This window comes from Rhinolophus ferrumequinum, chromosome 10 (genome assembly GCF_004115265.2).
Source record: "Rhinolophus ferrumequinum isolate MPI-CBG mRhiFer1 chromosome 10, mRhiFer1_v1.p, whole genome shotgun sequence".
Lineage (NCBI taxonomy): Eukaryota > Metazoa > Chordata > Mammalia > Chiroptera > Rhinolophidae > Rhinolophus > Rhinolophus ferrumequinum.
In genome coordinates, this window is record NC_046293.1 from 8,794,986 (window position 1) to 8,814,621 (window position 19,636).

At 56.5% G+C, this 19,636-nt stretch overlaps 1 protein-coding gene and 1 pseudogene across 5 annotated transcripts in view; one reads left to right on the plus strand and one right to left on the minus strand.

Annotated features, from left to right (window-relative positions):
- TMEM184B (transmembrane protein 184B) overlaps positions 1-19,032 on the plus strand; it is a 48,498-nt gene extending 29,466 nt beyond the window's left edge. For 4 of the 5 annotated variants that reach the window (XM_033116564.1, XM_033116563.1, XM_033116560.1 and 1 more), the window contains 7 exons: positions 8,477-8,567; positions 9,060-9,135; positions 11,918-12,009; positions 12,922-13,091; positions 13,530-13,724; positions 15,682-15,702; positions 16,623-19,032. In XM_033116564.1, coding sequence (XP_032972455.1) covers positions 8,477-8,567; positions 9,060-9,135; positions 11,918-12,009; positions 12,922-13,091; positions 13,530-13,724; positions 15,682-15,702; positions 16,623-16,864 — 887 coding nt within the window. In that variant the 3' untranslated portion in view covers positions 16,865-19,032. The remainder of the gene's footprint in view (positions 1-8,476; positions 8,568-9,059; positions 9,136-11,917; positions 12,010-12,921; positions 13,092-13,529; positions 13,725-15,681; positions 15,703-16,622) is intronic. The other variant, XM_033116559.1, reaches the window with a different exon arrangement.
- Positions 5,832-8,393, minus strand: LOC117028227 (uncharacterized; annotated as a pseudogene).
- Positions 19,033-19,636: the final 604 nt, after the last annotated feature.

Consider the following 19,636-nt stretch of genomic DNA (forward strand, 5'->3'; position numbering starts at 1 on the left):
AGCAGCTGCCCTGAAGTCCAGGCTGCCCCAGTTCGCCAGCTTGTGTCTGAGACGGTGGCTTAGCCCTCACCTTGCCCTTTCCTGTTCCACATTTCCGACCCCGTCCCATTGTTCTGTTACCTGCAAGTGCTGCGGCCGCGTCCCCCTGCAAGGCTGGTGATGGGTGTCCCTTACAGTTCAGAAGGGGCCCCCCATTTGTTCCCCCTCCCACCCTTCCTCCTCAGTCTGCCCAGACCCGGGAAGGGGCAGGAATTGGCTGGGTTGGAGAGTTCTTACTTCAGATCCAACTAGCCAATGCCGAAGTCGCTCAGAGCCAGCTGGCCTCTGCTGGCCATTGGGCGGACATTTGCTTTTCTTTTTGACAAAATTAAAACAACTGAAATTTTACTTTTATTAAAGTCATAGGTGCATATGGTTAAAACACGAAACTGCCCTAATTCCTCCTCACGCCCAACCAGTTAAATGCGCTTTCAACTCTTTAAACTGGCTCCCCCCCGCCCCCGCGCAATAACCTAAAAATAAGCTTGAACTGTTGTTTCTTGATTTTTCAGTTTTATGTAGTGTTACGTAGTGACTTCCTATTGTGTGAAGGTTTTTGATTTAGGTACTTAATCCCCAACTATTCGCACCCACCCACACACAGTTTTCTTTCCTTCATCTTTTCAGTGTACACAATTTTTTCTGAGACCTCTTTCCGTGTTTGCATTGTTACATGTCGGTAAATATTGTTCAAAGCTGAGCCTTCTGGTGTCCAGAGACAACATTTCCTCGTACAACTTTGCTTTTCCCCTGCTTACTACTCGTCTTGCTTTGGGGTTTGCTCTGTTTTCTATGGAGCTGTCATTACTGTATTCCCACACGCTTCACTGAATCAAAGAAAACCCTCTCTGAAGTCAGACACATGCGTTCATCTGTGAGCTCCGGGGTTGCCCGCAGTGGCACCCCTCCTGGAGCCCTGCCCTCTTGCTCTGGCCTCACAAGCTGCTGCCAGGCTTCCTATGGGTCAGCGGTTGTCCTGGGTCCTTCCTCCACCATCATCCTGGGAATCCTGGTCGCCTCTCCTGGGCCGAGGCACCGGTTCCCTGGAGGCCATTTTCTTGTAGCCCCTTGTGCTTAGTGTTGGATAGAGTACCGCCCTCTCTCTCTGTGGAGCTATTGAAGTTTTCTTCTATTTCCCGCATTTTCTCCGTCTCCTGGCTTCCTTTCCTCTGTTTGCTTTGGTCTTTGACCTTTGTGTTGGAAGCTCTTCTCAAAACGGCTGGTGTCCTTGGCTATTCTTCATATTTAAGAATAGGGTTTACACTGCCGCGCCTCCCAGTTGGGTGATGAGGACACGGGGCGTTTCCTCTGTCATTTTTATGTAGTGGTGGGGACAGGCACCAAATGAAGATGTTTTGATGCCGGGCCTGTTTCCCTGGAGAAGAATGTTCTCATCTCCTGCCTGGGAGGTAAAAGCTGGGCAGGCTGAGTTAAGGGTGTAGATGGGGGAAGAGACGTGGACATCTCACCCTTGGTATTCAGACCTCATCTCTGTTTTCTGCAAATCTCCTCATTGCTGCCCTCAGCTGGGCCAGGTTCCCTGAGGACACAGCCGTCTCAACCCGTCTGTCTGGAAAGTAAAATCCCAATAGCGCCATGTGGAGATCCGTAGCCAAGTTTCCCGTTTGTACCCTCACCTACAGCCGTCAGAACGGCCTGGAATGTCCACTTCCAGGGCTTCTCATTGGCCCCTTCCCTCTCCGAGTCAGTTATCTGGAAGATGCTGCACCTTCCAGAGCTTTTGTTGACATCGCTTGTCGACATCAGCTGCCTCTGGTGCCATGTCCATGTCCTTGCAGGTTTGTATTTTTCCGCCCATTCATTCTCATCTCAGTGGCATTCCCGGGGGAGGAGTGGGGCAGTGGAGGTGAACTGATTGAATTGGTAGTAGGATTGCCGGTTTCCAAGGAGAAGGCCGAGTCTCAGAGAAGTCAGTGGCTTGCCCAGGGTCCCACTGCTCGTGTATCTACCGTCTGGTGAGGGCTGTAATGCACACGGCAATTTACACAGCGGCGGGGTGTGCCTGGCAGGAGGAGGAGGGATGCAGACCAGCCCCCTTACCTGCATTTAGCGTTCCATTGTGGTCAGGGTTGGGGGTGGCCCCTAAAGATGACTCTGAGACAGTCCCGGGGAGCTCTGTGATCAGAGAGCTGCCGGGGGGCCAGAGTTCAGAGGAGGGAGATGGCTTCCTCGATGCTCTATGCAGCCACTCTTTTCTCAGTGTGTGGCACATCACAGTTTTACCGCATATTACTGTTAGCTCATTCTCACCTCCCAGTTACCTGGTGGAGTATCTATTATTATCCCCATTTTGCACCTGCAAAAGAAAATACTGGAGTAGGCTAAGGAACTTGCCCGATTTCCCAGAGTGTTTGCCAGAAGCCAGATTCATCCTGGGTCTGAGTCCTGGGAATTGCTCTGTGCCAGGCTTGGCGAAGGAACACAGAACAAGTTTCTCCATGGGAAAAGTGTGAACGCTTGTTAGGGGAAGAGAGTTTCCACGCATGAAAGAAAAAAAGAATGATGCTTCATTCACCCAGTTTCAGATTTGGGACAAACTTAGCTTCCTGGAATCGAGCCCCAAATGAAAGATCTTCCTAGGTGGAGAGAATACAGCCAGGATGAACCCGGCTGAGGGCCGCAGACAAGGCCCCAGAAAGCCTGAAGGCCGGTGTGCTGCCAGGAGGACATGTTGTCTGGGAGTGGCGCTAGATGGCCGTGGTTCTGGCAGAGGCAGGAATTACAAGAGCACAATCGATCAGAATAAAGCCAGATATTCAGAAGAGACCACTAGATCTTCAGAGATCAGAAACAGCAGTCTGGAGGGCAAGAAGCAGCCATGGGCCTGCCTTTTCAACAAAGGACAGAAAAGTCACGAGAGAGGAGGCGAGAACAACCATTGGAGCAGCTCGGAGTCAGGTCATTTGTGTCCTTGTTGGCAGAGCCCCTGCCTCCAAGGCTGGACATATCCATTATTGTCCAGGGTGATCATTGATCACTGAAAAAAGGGGAAGGAATATTCTCAGGCCCCTATTGACTGAGCAGAGAAGATTTCTATTCAAAGTGATCGAAGTTAGCTTTTCCAGGCTCATCCATAAGTTATCCGAAATATGGACTTCCCCAAGTTTTTCCAAATAACTGAAGTGTTTCTATGTAGCAAAGATGGTTAGGCCCAGAGGCTGGCTTTGGGAGCTGAAGGTGTGTGGAAGAGGTGAACTTGGAATGGCTAGGTACACCCAGGGTCACAGGTTCCACACAGTAGGTGCCCAGTGAGTTGAATAGACAGGTGTGCCTGCCTTACCTGTAGCAGGGAATTCGTGAGGACTCCTGATCTGGGGGACTGCTGGCAGAGATGGCTGGGATGTGCTTAGCGATCCTCTCTTGAAGCCCTGGGGGCCCTCTAGGCTATGCTGTTGGAGTTGTCCGTTCAGGGGGCAGGCTGGGAGGGAGCCTGGGTGGAGAGCAGTGGCTTGGACTGTAGCCTCCTGTCCAGGCTGCTTCGCGTTAGAGAAGCTGCCGGTGAGGAAAGGAAGCCTCGAGTCTCAGAGTCGGAAGGAACCTGTAAAGTGTCAGCTGCTCAGAACGCCTTTATTATATATGCTGCCGAAGCGAGCACTCTGAATGCCTTTATAATGTATATGCTAAGAGACTGCCTAACCTCTTGCATGCTTCCACTGGTGGAGAACTCACTACCTTTTATTTCTGAAATTATTTTTTTTCTTTTTTTTTTTAAAGATTTTATTGGGGGAGGGGAACAGGACTTTATTGGGGAACAGTGTGTACTTCCAGGATTTTTTCCAAGTCAAGTTGTTGTCCTTTCAATCTTGTGGAGGGCGCCGTTCAGCTTCAAGTTGTCCTTTCAGTCTTAGTTGTGGAGGATGCAGCTCAGCTCCAGGTCCAGTTGCCGTTTCTAGTTGCAGGGGGCGCAGCCCACCATCCCTTGCGGGAGTCAACCCGGCAACCCTGTGGTTGAGAGGATGCGCTCCAACCAACTGAGCCATCTGGGAGCTCAGCGGCAGCTCAGCTCAAGGTGCCATGTTCAATCTTAGTTGCAGGGGGCAGAGCCCAGCATCCCTTGCGGGACTTGAGGAATCAAACTGGCAACCTTGTGGTTGAGAGCCCACTGGCCCATGTGGGAATCGAACCGGCAGCTTTTGGAGTTAGGAGCATGGAGCTCCAACTGCCTGAGCCACTGGTCTGGCCCTGAAATTATTTCTTATACTAGGCTGAAGTCGTAGGATCTACCTCTAGGACCACGTGTGTCCCGTCTGACCTGGGCAAAGTCACCGTCACTTCACTGCAGCGAGTGACTCCTAATATCTTCCCTCCAGGCCTCAAACATCCAGGACAGTCCTCATTTCCTCTCCATCCTAGTTCTCTCCTGCTTGTATGCATTTGTCTAGTTCATTTAAGATTTGGTATCGAGGATGGAGCAGAAGGTTCCAGGTACCTGATTGTCTAGAGCAGGACAGACAGAGAAAGAAAGAGAGACCATCCTTTCCTCATGCTGGATGCTCCTCTCTAGACTGGAGGGCCTGGTCACTTAGGTGTCCCCAGGGCCGAGCACAGAGGCTGTAGTGAGTATTGAGGGAGATACAGTCACTCTGTTTCTCTGGGGCCTCGCCAGGACGCCAGAACTGGAACTGTGGTCAGAAGGGTGGTCAGGTGACAGTGCCGCTGGCTGAGAACCCCGTTCCTAATTTGTTTTTGCTCCTGTGTCCAAGGCCAGTGTATCTTTGTGTTTGTTCCTGGGGTGTGTGTTGAGCTGTCCATTTAAACACCCTTGCTGGGGTGTTGGGCGTGGTGTCTAACATGGCTCTGTGATTTCCTAGGAAGGAATTGATTTGTCCAGATGGCCAGTGGGCTGGTTGAGTCATCTTGAGATTCTGTCTAGTCTCCTATCTCTGAGAATGTATTATGGACTCAGTAATGATTCTTTAAAGGAAACTGTCAACAAATTGGTTATCATACAGACTGGCGGGCCCCAGAGCCCTGTTAAAAGGTCAAGAATCTTGAGTTGAGAGGCGGCTGAAATTTGACGAGTCTGAGCAGTTGAATGCAGAGCCTGACCACGTGACTCAGGAGGCTGCTGATGTATGTGACACAGGGAAGGATGTGAGCTCAGGCACCAGGCGTTTCTCAGGAGTGGATCGCAGGACGCCCCAGTTTGGAAGGGCGGTTCCACATGGAGGGGGCTGATGAACTTTGGCCCCTGTGGGTTCTCTGGAGGGTTTTATCTTTGGGGACTGGAAGTCTGATCACCTTGGGGAAGGTACAGCTTCCCAACTTGTGAGAGGGGTGAGCTCCTGAGCGCAGAACTGAGTGGAGGCGTACCCGCCTGCCCTGCCTCTCAGCCTTACCTGGAGCTATGACCCATGTCCATCCTGTCATTCCTTCTGTGTTGACTGAGTGTGTGTAAGTGCTGGGGCCTCTGGTAGTTGTTGGGGGTAGGCCTCAGTTCCTGCCTGCAAGGAGTTTGCGGTCTCGAAGAAACAATAGGTAGCACACTGTGGTCTGCTCAGCGTGAGCTCAGCCTTACCTCAGATGCCACACTCACCACCACCCCCCCACCCCGTCCTCTCAGCAGCCCTGCAAGGAAGGAGCTCTTGTTACCCCCAGCTTATAGATGAGGAAGCTGAGGCACACAGTGCTTAATAAACTTGTCTGAGGCCACACAGCTCCTAAATGGTGGAAGCACAGTCCACACCAGGCAGTCTGCCTCTGGGATTCGTGGCTGTCCTGCTACTTCATGCTGCTTCTTGGACTGGAAGATCAGAAGGCTGAGTGAGAGATCGTGACCTGGGAAGTGAGCACGGCAACAGGACAGAGGAGGCCGCCGAGGAGGATGCGGCGTCTCAGCTGTCTCTAGGAGTCAGTGGAGGGACCAGAATGTGCCACCGCGGGGAAGCGTGAGAGGTCATGACACGTCCGGGAAACTCCAGAAGTGCTTTTATGTGTATTCCACTTGCTATGGCTGTGTGAATAACTACCCCGACACACACCTGTGTAGAACAACCATTTATTTGCTCTCTGATAGTACAGGTCAGGCATTTGGACGGGATTTGTCCCTGCTCTGATACCTGGGTCTCAGCTGCGGAGCCCAAAGGTTGGAGAGGAATCACCTGAAGTCTGGTTCACTCACACGTGTGGCAGTTGATGCTGGTGACAGCAGGGGGCCTCAGTCCCTCCCACATGAGCCTCTCCATGTGGGATCTGCACGTGGGCTTCTTCACATGGTGACTAGGCCCCAGGGCAGGCATCTCTAAGAAAGAACCAGAGGACACAGGCCTTTCCTAACCCCAGCATCAGAAGTCACGAAACGTCAACTTCTCTAGTCTAGTCCAGATGCCAGGGAGGGAATGAGGTCCCATCTCTCCACGGAGCAGTGTCAGTGTCGGAGGGTGTGGCCATCTTTGGAAAATACCATCGACCACAATATAGCCCGACCCAGCTTGGGATGGACATACCCGTTCTACTTGGCCTTGTGTGGTTTTGGACAAAAGTTATTAGCTATTTGCTAAAGTTATTAGCACACAGATTTGGCTTGATGCATTCCCCCTACCCCCAGATACCTTACCGTTCTTGTCAGTGATGAGTGGTCTGGAGCTCAGTGGAGATGCCTGCAGTCACCAGACGTTCTGAGCTGCTTCTGTGCCAAGCAGGTGGCACACAGGGTCCTCAGCCCTGTCAGGGGACACTGGCCCCTGAGGAAGGCAGGCAGGCAAACAGTAATGGCCACGACAGCCAACACTCAGAGAGCACTGCTGAGCGCCAGCCACTCTTCCAAACACTGTGCATACTCACTTCAGCCTCACAAACACCTGTTGAGAAAGGTACTCCTGTTGTCCCCCATTTGGCAGATGAGGAAACTGAGGCATAGAAAGGCTCACAGCTAACTGGTGGCAGACGCAAGTGGCAAAACCTCTGCTATGTCTGTAGAGGCACCGTCATAGCACAGTGTGGTAGATGCTATGGGTCGTGTTTATAGAAGGTGCTACCTGAGGGCCCCTCACCCCCACCCCGCAGCTGGAGACGTTAGCCCTTAATAGGTTAGAGCAACTGAGTGGTGTAAAGCACCCCAAATATGTTCTTTTCCAAATTGCTTTTCCAACTTTTGCTCCGGTTGAAGTTCTGCACGGCATCTGCACATCAGCAGGTCCCTGGTGAGAAAGCAGTGTCCTGGGGTGGTGGCCAGGGACTTCTCAGGATGGGTGGTGTCTGACGGGTTTGATGGGTATTAGGAGAGCAGAGGGAAGGACGCCCCAGGTAGGGGGAACAGCCAGTGCAAAAGCATAGAGGGCGCAATAACCGGTTGAGGAAAAGGGGTATCTGGTTTTGGCTGGGAAGGAAGCGTGAGGGGTGGGCAGGGACCGAATCACCCGTCCAAAGACCTGAGTGCCAAGCCAAAGGGCTGCACTGGGGAGCCAGGAAGGCCTTTGTGCTGCAAGGGACGGCAGGACTCCGTCTTACCTTCCCCTTGGCCTTGCCCCTTCACTGGGCACCTTTCCTCGTTCCCCTCCTCTTGGCCCCTGATCCTCCTGCACCCTTCCTCCGTGGTGTCCTCTGTTGCACTCCTCTTCCTCCTCTCCACACTCTCTGCCCTTCCCCTCCTGGCACATCCCTTTGCTTCTAGCACCCTGCAGGCAGTCGCCTTCATTTTGCTGACCCAGCAGAAATCCTTTGACCAGCAGACTGATTACAGTGTATTGCTATATTTATAGCATAGCGTTTACAACATAGTTCTCTGCTGTTGGGCGCTGGTGCAAATTCTGTGTGTCTGTGGGGATGTCCAGCCGCGTCCTGATTTAGAACGAGCTGGCTCAGCTTCCCAAGACATTTGTGCTATATTTCAAGCACCTCTTATATGTTTGGTGATAGATTGTAGGGCTGTGAAGATGAAGGAGTACTGCAGGTTGTGGAATGGATCGTTCTGCTGTCTTACTTGTGGTCAGAATTTCTCCTGAGATCCCTCTGGAGAATGTTTTATTGTAATTTTGTTGTAAAATTGTGATCCACAACACACAAACAGAAAAGTGCATCAAAGTAATAAGTAATTATATAGCCAGTAGCCTTGAACGCCAGAGTGCACGCTGCTAGCTGCCCCGTGCCCCCACCGTGCCCATCCTGACTTCCCGTCCTCCAGCCTCCATACACAACCCGGAATTTCTTCCTTGCTTTTCTTTACGGAGCGCCTGGTAGTACGCACAGGCAGCGCTACCCAGCACGATTTATTTGTGCCTGGTTTTGATCGCAAATGGAATATTCACCGTGGGGGTTCTCGTGTCTCAGGGCTCCCTTTGCTGGCTGTGACTGGGGTTCTTTACTTTCATTGCTGTTTAGAATTCTGCCGTCTGTTTACCACCACCACCACCCCCACACCCCCCCCACCACCACCCCCGCTGATGTGAGTGGTTTACTGTGGACACTCTTTTCACAGCCTTGGTCATTTACAACTTCCTGAGCCTGTGCTACGAATACCTCGGGGGAGAAAGTTCCATCATGTCAGAGATCAGAGGGAAGCCCATTGAGTGAGTAGGAAATTCTCGGGGGCCTCCCCACGCTCTTTCCTGGGCCTGGCGTTCTTTGAGCTGCCCTGGTGGCAGCTGGGCACACAAACCTTGTCTGCCCTTGACCTTGACCTGCTGTGCCTCTCCTGAACTTCCTGAGAAAGGCCATTCACTGGGACTCTTGGAAGAGCCTCTGGCTCTTTCTCCTTTGCTCTCTTCCTGTCCTTTCCTGTTCACCCGTTTCTCCCTCTTGCAGTTTTCACATTCAGTGCTTTTCAGGCTGGTTTGTTACCCCAAGGCCCATGCAGTCCTGCTCCCTCATGCTTTACTCAGTTGCAGACATTCTCCAATGTCTCCCTGTGCTTGGCCTTGGGATCTCTCTCTGCCCCACCCCCACCCCACCCTGCTCTACCTTGGCTTGTCTTGATGTGAGGGTGGGGGGGGGTCTCCCCGCGCCCAACCTATCCTGAGTCCTGGCTCTCTGCTCACCATTCTGTCTGCTGTCTCTTCCAGGTCCAGCTGTATGTATGGCACATGCTGCCTCTGGGGAAAGACTTACTCCATCGGATTCCTGCGCTTCTGCAAGCAGGTATGTGCTCCCAGCAACTGCCCGGGTCCAGAGTTGCAGGCTGGGGACCAGGAGCCAGGGTCTGTGTCTTGGAGCAGGGAGCAGTAGCTGTAGGAGCTCCTGGTTGACAGAGTGGCAAAGGCAGGCATAAAGCCGGGAGGACCCTGCTGCAGGCTGTCCTGGCTGCCCTGGGCCCCCCCTGTGGAGTTCCCATTCCCTGCGAGACACCCCAGGGCCCAGCACCCACTCCCCACGCGGTTAGTGATGCCCCTGCATTAGCAGGGTGTGCTCAGAGGGGCAGCGACAGGCGCCCTGGGAGTGTCTGATGCAGCCTTGGGCGAGAAGTGGTCCCAGACTTGCTCATTTGACCAAGTCTCAGTGTGCGTGTGAATCCAGGGAACTGTATGGGGGTTCTAGAATCTCAGTTTGGAAACTTCGCATCAGCTGGAGCTAGAGGGAAGGAGGGTGGAGTGTCTGCATTAAAGATACATGACCCAACAGGCTTGAGCCGCCTCTGGTCTCTTCCCCATTTCCCAGTTGGCAGCGCTTCAGTCGGTTTGCTCAGCGCACCCTGTGGTCTGGAGTAGCCTGGGCCGAGGCCGTGCGGTGCTGTGGTTAAGTGCACAGGCCTGGGTGTCTGACCGAGTTTGGGTTCTAGCTTCTCTGACAAGTGACCTTGGATAAGTTACTTACCGTCTCTGAGCCTCAGTTTCTTCTGTAACATGGGCATAGTGATACTTACCTAAGGGATGGTTAAGGAGCAGGTGAGGTAGTGGATGTGGAGTGTTAACATGGTGCTGGCACGGAGCCCACTGCCTCTCATTCAGGGAGGGAGTCAGGTGTCACGCCCAGCCAGCACCACCGCGCCTTAGTCTCTGTTGGGGCTGCTGTCAGCCCCTCCACCATCTCTAAGAGTAGTCACCAAGGGGGAAGGAAACCCGCAGCCGCTCAGTGGCCAGCTCATAGGTTTTCCATTCCTTCTGTGCAGGGCCACTGCCCGTGGCACAGACACGCCCGCAAAGCGTCTACCTGGACGTCCCAGGTCTCCAGGACTCATTCCACATCTTCCTTCTCTAAGGTTTTTCTAATTTCAAAACCTCTCCACTGCAGGGAAAGAGTTAAATTTGTCCTGGGCTCAGGGTGGGGCCTTTCGGAGCCATTGTTTACCAATGGGTTTGGCCGCCCAGGGCCCCCGCTGTGACTCACCGCTTCTTTGATGATTATGTTGTGTACAAAGTTTGGATCCCATGATCCCTAGCTCCAGTCGCCTCGTTATAAATTATTCCCAGCCCTGTGGGCTCGGATGTTCCATTCTTGTTCCTGGAGGTGGCAGGGAGAGGTAGTAAAAGGAATGAGAACAAAAGAAACCTCTGCACACCTTTCCCATGTTGGAGAATGAAGGGCAGCTTTGTCCCAGAGGCAAAGGATCTGAACCTCCTGGAACTTTTGTCACTTCTGTCACTGCAGCTTCTCTGTGCCTCAGTTACCTCATCTGTAACGGGGTGGGGGGTGAGGCTGCTGTGAGCACCCAGTGAGCTGACCCAGGGCGATGCCAGCCTATGGCCAGGCCCTTATCTCGGTGCCAACAGCTGCTCCTCCCTTTTCCTCCGAAGGTGCTGGTCTCCCTTCCTCCCGGTGGGGTGTTGGGGCCCGGAGTTCTTTGGGGTGTGCTGACAGCAGCTTCCATTGCACCTCTAGCGCTGGGGCAGGTGCTTCTGGCCGCAGCCCCACAGTGCAGCTGCCAGGGCTCCCCTGCAAACCTCGCCCCAGTCTCCAGGCTTCGTTCTCTGCCCCAGGGTCCTTGCTCTATTTGGAGCCACACTAGCTTAGCCTTTCTAGCCACTCCCACCTCCCAGAAAGGGCCTTGTCACTTAGATTTACTTGATTTCAAGAGAGTGGTGGTTCTGGTTATGTTACGGGCACCGTGGGTACCCGTTTCCCGCGGCCTCTGGAGGGGATTGTGAAAGCCTGGCTAAGGCATTCTCTCAGTGGCCGAGCAGGCCGACCGAGGCCTTTGAGTGCACAGAGGTGGGAGGCCCCCGGGACGCAGAGCTGTCTCGTTCTTCAGTCCCCGCACAGCGACCCTGTGATGTGGCGCTGGCTGCAGCCATCTGTCAGAGGCTAAGTGACCACTCACTGGAGCTTCCACAGCTGGTAGCTGGCGAGGCAGATGTCGGGGCTCCAGACCCGTGCTGTGGGCTGCTTCCTGTTTTCTGTGCTCTGTAAGTCATCTCCATCCCCAGTAGGACCCAGCTCGATGTGAACTCTGGACCCAGGCCCAGGGTGTGGGGCAAGGAACCAGACTGGGGAAGATAAGGAGGGTGAGAGGAGGCCATCGCCGCCCCTGCTCCCCGTGTGGCCAGTCCCTTGATCAGGGCCCTGGCTTTGCCCGTCTGCCCGGCCACCTACCCGCTGCTGCCCATCACCAGCTCTTATCCTTGCACTTGTCCACTCTCGGCCTCTGGGCCTCGGTATGAGCTGCTCCCTCTGCCTGTCCCGTCTCTCTGGCACGCTCCTATTGGCCCCTTCTCCAGTGGCATCTCTTGTCTCCTGCTCCTCCATTCCTCCATCAGACGTCCTTCCCTTCACACCTTGTCTTCTCACATCACTGAGTTACACTGTCATCGTCTCACGTATTCTGCCACCTCATCCAGACAGCAGTCCCCTCGGTGAGGACACTGGCGCCCGCCCTCCCCCCCGTCGCCCTCCGCCCCCTGGCATCCAGCAGGTCCACCTGGCCAGAGACGGTGCGTGGTGCATGGTTTCCGTACTCACCCCGACTCCCGGCCTTCTCCCCCAACAGGCCACCCTGCAGTTCTGTGTGGTGAAGCCGCTCATGGCCGTCAGCACCGTGATCCTCCAGGCCTTTGGCAAGTACCGGGACGGTGACTTTGAGTAAGCAGTGGTCTCCCCAGGGGCACGTGGGAGGAGTGTCGTGCTGGCGTAGATGGCTCTGCCCAGAGGCTGTTGTCCTGGCTTAGGGGAGGGGGTGGCCACAGACTGGCTGCACACCTGCAGCCAGGACCTGCTCTAACAGGAGGCCAAGCACGGCCCAGCGTTCCTCACACCCCGTACCCCTGAGCTGCAAGGCCCAAGCCTAGCAGGGGCAGCCATTGCACGCGGCCCCGCTTCTGGCACAGGAGCGAGCCGTCAGCATCCATCCCCCTCACGTACAGGCTGCAGAGTGGGGCCCTGTGGGTAGGCCCAGAAGGAACAGTGACCGAGAGAGTCGGTCGTGAGAGGCGGGTCTTAAGTCCCCAGGGAGAAAATCTCTACTGTGTAAATTGTCCACAAACATCTCAGTTTGGGGGTTAGTGAAAGTGACCTCATGGCTGTGTGTTGGTAGACACTTAACGTACTCCACCTGTACTCTGCATGATAGCCCCACCAGGGCAGGTGACAAATAGGCTCAGAGCGGGACGTTACGGGGCTCAAGTGAAAAGAGCAAAGCCGAGCACCCAGTCACTCTGATACCTGTCGTCTGACCAGCAGGCTGAGCTCCCCAACCCAGGCCATACTGGCTTCCACGCCCGTGTCCTCCACCGTGACCGTGGACGCCAGAGCTGCTGGCTGGCGGCTTAGACACACCCGTGAGCGAAGCAGAGGCAGTAGGGCCGGCCTGCACGTGGGCGCACACCCTCGCTCCCCACTCATGTTTTGCTCACCTCTCTGTGTGGCTCTGGAGCACTGCTTGGGGAGCACTGCCGCCAGCCATGGGAGTTGGCACAGGGGCAGGGCGAGGACGGGGAGGGCCTCTTGTCCCTGGGAAGGGTCTGTCCCAGCCAGAATGTTGCTCCGTTCCTGCAGCGTCGCCAGCGGCTACCTCTACGTGACCATCATCTATAATGTGTCTGTCAGCCTGGCCCTCTATGCCCTCTTCCTCTTCTACTTCGCCACGCGCGAGCTGCTCAGCCCCTACAGCCCCGTCCTCAAGTTCTTCATGGTCAAGTCCGTCATCTTCCTCTCCTTCTGGCAAGGTGAGCCTCCTCCCAGCCCACGGGGCTGGCCTGTGCCACCCTGTCCCCTAAGCCTCAGCCCTCTGCTCCTGCTTGCTGTCCCCGGTGCCCCTGGGACCCAGGCCATAGGGCTGGCCCTGGGTGAGCCCGGCCACCGGGCACCCACTGGGTGAGAAGTCTGGGCCCGCAGGGAACTTGATGGGAGCCGTGGCGGAGGTTCGGGTGGGCTGCTTCATGGATGGGTGGATCCAGGGGACCCCGCGTAATCGATGACGTCTCAGTGTCAGTGGCCAGAACGGAGCTGGGGGAGGAGGGTTTCCAGGAGGCCCCGGCCTTGTGTCAGTAACTGTGTGGACTCCTCTGCCCTGGGAAGTGTGGCGTTTGGGGGGCGCGGCATGGAGGAAGGGGCACCGGGAAGGGAGTCCATCCTGGGCCGGACACCCACATCTCCCCTTCCAGGCATGCTCCTGGCCATCCTGGAGAAGTGCGGGGCCATCCCCAAGATCCATTCGGCCCGCGTGTCGGTGGGTGAGGGCACCGTGGCTGCCGGCTACCAGGACTTCATCATCTGCGTGGAGATGTTCTTTGCAGCTCTGGCCCTACGGCACGCCTTCACCTACAAGGTCTATGCCGACAAGAGGCTGGACGAGCAAGGTATGCGCCAGGGTCCTGGAGAAGACCCCAGAGGAGGAGCACGCCCCATCCCTCCCAGGGCATATCCTGCCCAGGGTCCTACAGGGGCGGAAGGGTCAGGCATCCCAGTTTAAGGGTGGGAAAGAGGCCACAGAGGCTCCTCCTGCCCTGTCACAGGTGAGGGTACGTCATGTCCTGGAAGCTGGGCACACTTGTCTCTCGCAGCAGGTGTGGAGCATGGAGACCCCAAGATGATAACAGCACAGTATCCCATGGGAAGGTCAGGGCAGAGGTTCTAGCGTAGACAGGTTCCTAAGGGTTCCTGACATCGAACGGTTATGTTTTATCCTGTAATTCTCTTGTCTTTAAAGTTGTTTGTTTGTTTTTTAAACCTGATTACTTCTCAGAAACAGACTCGGATGGTAATAACTTTTCACAGCTTCCTTTTACACCTGCTGATCTGCCTCTGTTAGAAGTTATACATGAGAACACCCTGAGAGACTTCAAAGTCCCGTGTCTGGGCCCCACCCTCAGATTCTGCAGTCACTGGTCTGGGCTTGGGCTTGGCAGGGTGTGCTTTCAGAGCGCCCTGGTGTCGGGGGTGGGGGCTGCCTCTGGCTGCTTCTGGCAGGGAGGGGGTGTCCGAGGAGGACAGGAAGAGGAGGCTGGGATGCCTGAAAGGACAGGAGGCGGCAGGGCCTGGGAGGGGAAGCCGCCTGCTCTAACACACCCACCCAGGAGCTCAGCTGCTGCCAGCTCCCTTCCCATGTGGCTGGAGGCTGGGTCCTCACTTCCCCAGGCCCACCACCTGCGCCCGCTGAGGCCGCCCAGAGCCATGTCCTGAGCAGAGTATAGAGGCACCGTGTGTTGGTGGGCGAGGGCACCAAGGGACTCCTTGACCCCCACCCACCACTGCTGTGTTCGTTCCCCCTTTGGGAGGAGGCCCTGAAATGTATGGCTGCTTGGACGGAATTGTACTCAGGGCCTCTTGACCGAGCGCTCGTCTGTGTTCTCAAACACACTTGCAGGCTGGGGGCGGTAGGCACTCCTTCCGTTTCTGACTGCACACCTACTCAGTGCCAGGCGCTGCTGGTCACGGCTCACCACTGCCAGCTGCTGTCCCGCCTGCTTCCCACTAGGCCCCCTGGAAGGATCCAGTGAACACCTAGTGTCGAAGGCGAGATCCCTTGGACCTGGTCCTGATAGACCCTGTGCCCTTGGGAAAGTCACCTGTGTGCCTGGAGCCTGGGAAGGTGTAAAATGGTTTCCGGGAACATTCCTGCACGTGGAGGCCCTGCAGAGGCTCTCAGCACATGCCGGGACTGTGTTCCCACCCACGGGCCCCCAGACACGTCCACCTCCAGCGGTACAGCTCGAGCAGGGACCCCAGCCCAGCCCGCACACGCTGCTGCTTCTCCTTGCCCCCTCTCTGCTGGTCCTGGACGGTCTTGTACCCACTAGCCGTGACACCCAGCCCCTCTCAGCCCTCCAGTCAGGTGTGGGTGCAGAGCCGGCTCTCAGGTGTGATCTGCACAGGAAACCCCCAAACCCCCACCCCAGCCTCAATTTCCTTTCTGTGGAGTGTCGTGAAGTTTATAGAGCACAAGGCACAGGCTTAGCGATTCCAGCCAAACCTAAAGACAAAGCGGGGGGCTGGGGGGGGGGGGTCCTGGCTTAGAGGCAGAGGAAGAACTCCAACCACTGTTCTGGGTGTCTGCTGTTTGTCTCCCCCCCACCGCCAAAGAAAGTGGGAATGCCACAGGAAGTCATCTGTAGATGGACGTTCCACCCAGGCCCTGAGGGGCAGCTCGGGCTGCGTGGGGCTGTGGGGGGGCGTTGGGGGGAGGGGCAGGTTGCGTGGTGTGTGCTGGCCTCGGTGGTGGGCACATGGTGTTCACTCAGCTGTCTCTTGTCTTCTCTATTTCTCCTGCTTCTCTCCCTCTCTCTCTGCTTTTGCCCTGGGTTTGGCCGCGGGCAGTGCCAACATATGGTCCTTACGGTAGGTTCTGCTCTCGGTCTGCACGTCTGTCCTGCACGTCAGTCCTGGTCACTGTAACCGGCATGCCCCTCCCAGCTCCTTCTCTGTGTCCCTGTCTCCTCCCCCATGGACACCCCTGGATGGCAGAGCCCAGAGCCCCTGCCTGCTGGGGGATGCCCTGTATAGAGCTTGCCTGCTTCTGTCCTGGTCTGTCCTTGTTCTGGAATATGCCCTGCTCGGTTCTGGGGTACAGCACTCGTTAGTGGGAAACCAGGGGCCATCAGTATGTTTCCATACCTCAGAGGACATGAAGGGGGAAAGAAAGGCGAGTTTGGGTCTCAAGACCTGGGTGCGAGTTGGGCTCACCTCTGACCTCTGAGTTTTGTGGCCTGAGCCCATGGGACGGTTCATCAGAGACGGAATTAGGAGGAAGCACGTCAGGGTGGGTGGCTCCCGCTCTCAGAGGGGCCGGTGAAGATGTCTGCTCCACTGGGCCCAGGCCCCTGCAGCTGTCCTGATGGAGCGGGGTCCCTGGGCCATGACCCCAGGAGAGGGGGCAGGGCTAGCACCCGTGGAGCCTGGGCACCCCTGGCTCCTGCGCCCCCTTCCTCAATAGTCCCCGTCTTCACTCTATGCCCAGCCTGGCCTCCCTGGGGCATTCCAGGTTCATTTCCTGCAGCTTGCCAGCCTCTACCCCAGGCCCCCTCCCCAGTGGCTGCTTCCCTCTCCTCCCTTCAGGGGTGCTCTGTGCTCTGCGCCCCAGCCACAGGGGCCGTTTCTTTGCCTGTGCCGTCTCATGTCCAGGACCCCGTTCTCTGTCCCAAGAGGGGGTGGTTGGATGACATAGCCTTGGGGTCGGGGTGGGTCCCAGGACGAGGGGCATGGCTGAAGCCACCTCGCCCCCGCTGCCCCGGCCCCCTCACCCCACCCCTGCCTTGCAGGCCGCTGCGCCCCCATGAAAAGCATCTCCAGCAGCCTCAAGGAGACCATGAACCCGCATGACATCGTGCAGGATGCCATCCACAACTTCTCACCCGCCTACCAGCAGTACACGCAGCAGTCTACCCTGGAGCCAGGGCCCACCTGGCGCGGCAGCGCCCACGGCCTGTCACGCTCCCACAGCCTCAGTGGCGCCCGTGACAACGAGAAGACCCTCCTGCTCAGCTCTGACGACGAGTTCTAAGTGTGGCCGCTTCGGGGGAGGCTCAGCGCCTTGGCCCAGGGCAGCATGTGCCCCTCCAGCCTGTGTCCAGGCCAGGAGGCAGGCTGGCACAGCGTTGGCATTGCCCTTCCATGTATTGGACCAGAGACACTCACATATCGCTTCCAGACGAACAGCCAGTTGCTGTCTGCCCAGGGGACAGCCCGGGCTCACCGACGAGCCTTCAGGAATATTTATACAAGGCCAAGGCTGCACTGCCCCGGCGAGGGGCAGAGGACACTGGGAATGACTCCCCCACCCTTGCGGCTTGTCCTGAGGTGGCGGCATGTGGGGACCAGCCGTGCCCAGGCCGACACTTGTGTTGTGGACCAGTGGCCGCAGCCTTCTCAGCCCTGTTCCCCGGGTCATTGCCCTCCCCCACGAGACTTACAGCCCCAAACACCGTGCAATACAGCAACCTGGGCTTTTGCCCGCCTGCTCCCTCCTCTGTCCCCCCCTTGTTTGATGCTAGATTAGCCTCAGCCCCGGCAGGAGGGAGGAGGGAATGCAAAGGCTCTCTGTGAACCCCCTCCTGACCCAGGCCTGCCTGGCGCGCTGCAAGGATCAGAGCCAGACACCAAGAGCCACGGGTCCCACCAGGAAGGGTCCTCAGGTGCCTCTGAGCCCCTCTTCTGTTGATGCGGCCTCTCCGAGCGGGGTCCTCTCTGGCTGCAGCTCTGCCTCCCTCGTGCCCCTTTCTCCGGGCCTGCGGAGAGCAGTCTGCAGCCCACACTGCCCCTCCCTTGGGGTCTTCCCTTTCGAGAGCATTTTAGGGCAGAGCCCTTCCTTCCTGGCTCTTCAAAGGGTCAGGGGCTCCCACCCTCCTTCCCAGGCTGAGCAATCAGAACCTCTGCTGGGTCCTGGTCTCTCCCTGGGGCTTCTCCCTCCCATTGCAGGAGAAGAGTCAGAGTCCCCATGTTTTAGATCAGCTTCCAGAGGACACAGTTCTGTGGGAGGGAGGACGGAGGGCTGGGCCGTGCAGCAGGGGTCCAGGAGCAGGGAGGAGTGGTCTCAGGCTCCTCTCCGGTGTCCTCCCCTGTGTGGCCCCCTTGCCCATCTCTTCTGTGCCTTAGTCACATATGAAAGCCCCCCCTCCCTAGGCCCTCACTCTGTCCTAGACACTCCTTGGGGACTCCCTGTTAAGCTGCTGGCACTCAGGATCCTGCAGTGCAGGGCCAAGTGCCCTTGGACAGGCCTCAGGGGTGGCCAGGACCACCAGTCCTTCCCCACACCACCCCACATACCTGGAGCCTCCCGGAGTCCCCAGCAAGCTGGGCTTACCCCGGCCACTGTCTTAGGGAGAGTACTGAGACAGACATGATGCTTGTTCATACTGCCCTGTCCCCCTTGGGTTCGGGCTGCAGCAGCCTGGGTAGGGGATAGGGCGAGGGAGAAGGGCCCTGCCCAGTGGCATTGGAACTTCACTGTGGAATCGTCTTCCTTTTGGCCACTCCCGGAATGAACTGCTGAGCGAGAGTGGGGTGGGGGCTTACATCCCAGGAGTCTTTGTGGGCACTTGGCCCTGGTAACCAAGCCAGTTCCCTGAGGACACAGAGGCCGGGGGGGGGGGGGGGGTGTTCCCAGGACCAGGGGCGGTCATACACCTTAATCTGGGCGACTGGAGGCCAGCCCTCTGGCTCCTCCCTGGTGGCCTAGCCGGCTGGTACCAAGCTGCCCAGGAAGTTAGTGGGTAGGTGCTGGCTGTCAGGACAACCTCTGTCCCCGCTCCCACCATTTCTTCACAAATCTGTTTCTCTGGTTCCCCTTCCAGGCCAAAGTGTGCAGCTGCGTCCCTGCCCCTGGTCTCCGCTGCCCTGGCACTTGCCCTCTAGCTCAGTGGCAGGGAGCCAGTGACCCCTGGGAGATGGGGGCTGAGAACTCGTGCCTGACCAAGCCACCCCTCCTTCCTAGGATGCATAACCTACCTTGTCTTTTTTTTTTCCTGATAGAGTAGCTCTTTGTACATAAAAAATACTTGAAAAATTAATTGTATGATGTATGAAAAGACAGAGTCCCCTAGTTTTGTATCTCGTGTATGACTGCCATGAATTCCACCAGAAAGTCGTTCTATTTTGGTCTCTGTGACATTTTAAATGCGTGACAGAAGTGAGCAAATAAAGTGAGAAAGAAATATATATATATGAGATAATACACATTGTATTGAAATCTCTTCTGCCTGTGGGTGAGGTTTTTTCCCTTCCTCTTCCCGCCTCGGTGGGTGTATTGAGGGTGGGTTTTGTGGCTGTGGGAGAGGGTATCTTAGGGAACCCTCATCTTTCCGGTGTGTAACGTGTAGGTGATAGGGCGATTCACATAGCTAGAGACTAAAATTGGGATCCAGGCCCCCACTGGACAAAAGGTCTCCCCGTCTCCTGGCCAGCAGGACACAGTGGCAGCCTAGGCCACAAGGGGCCCAGCCTCCCTACCCTACAGGGTTGGGGTGGGCAGTGGGTTGAGGCCTGGTTTTTGTTTTGTCAAGCAGCTAGGTGGAGCCCGCCCACTGGCAGCCCCCTTACTGCAGGTGTCTCGGGGTTGAAGAGATTTCCTGGGGTCCTCACTGCTTCCAACCTATCTTCCTGCCTTCCTGAGCCCACGCAGGGCCTGCGGGGCAGTGGTCCCTGTGTCTGCTCACCAGGCCGGGTATCTGGCCATGCAGAGCACCTTCGCTGCCACCTCTGCGTGCCTTCTCAGGGCCTGGCCTGGAGCCTGGCTGCAGTGACATGGCACTCAGGAATGTGGCGGGGGTGGGGGAAT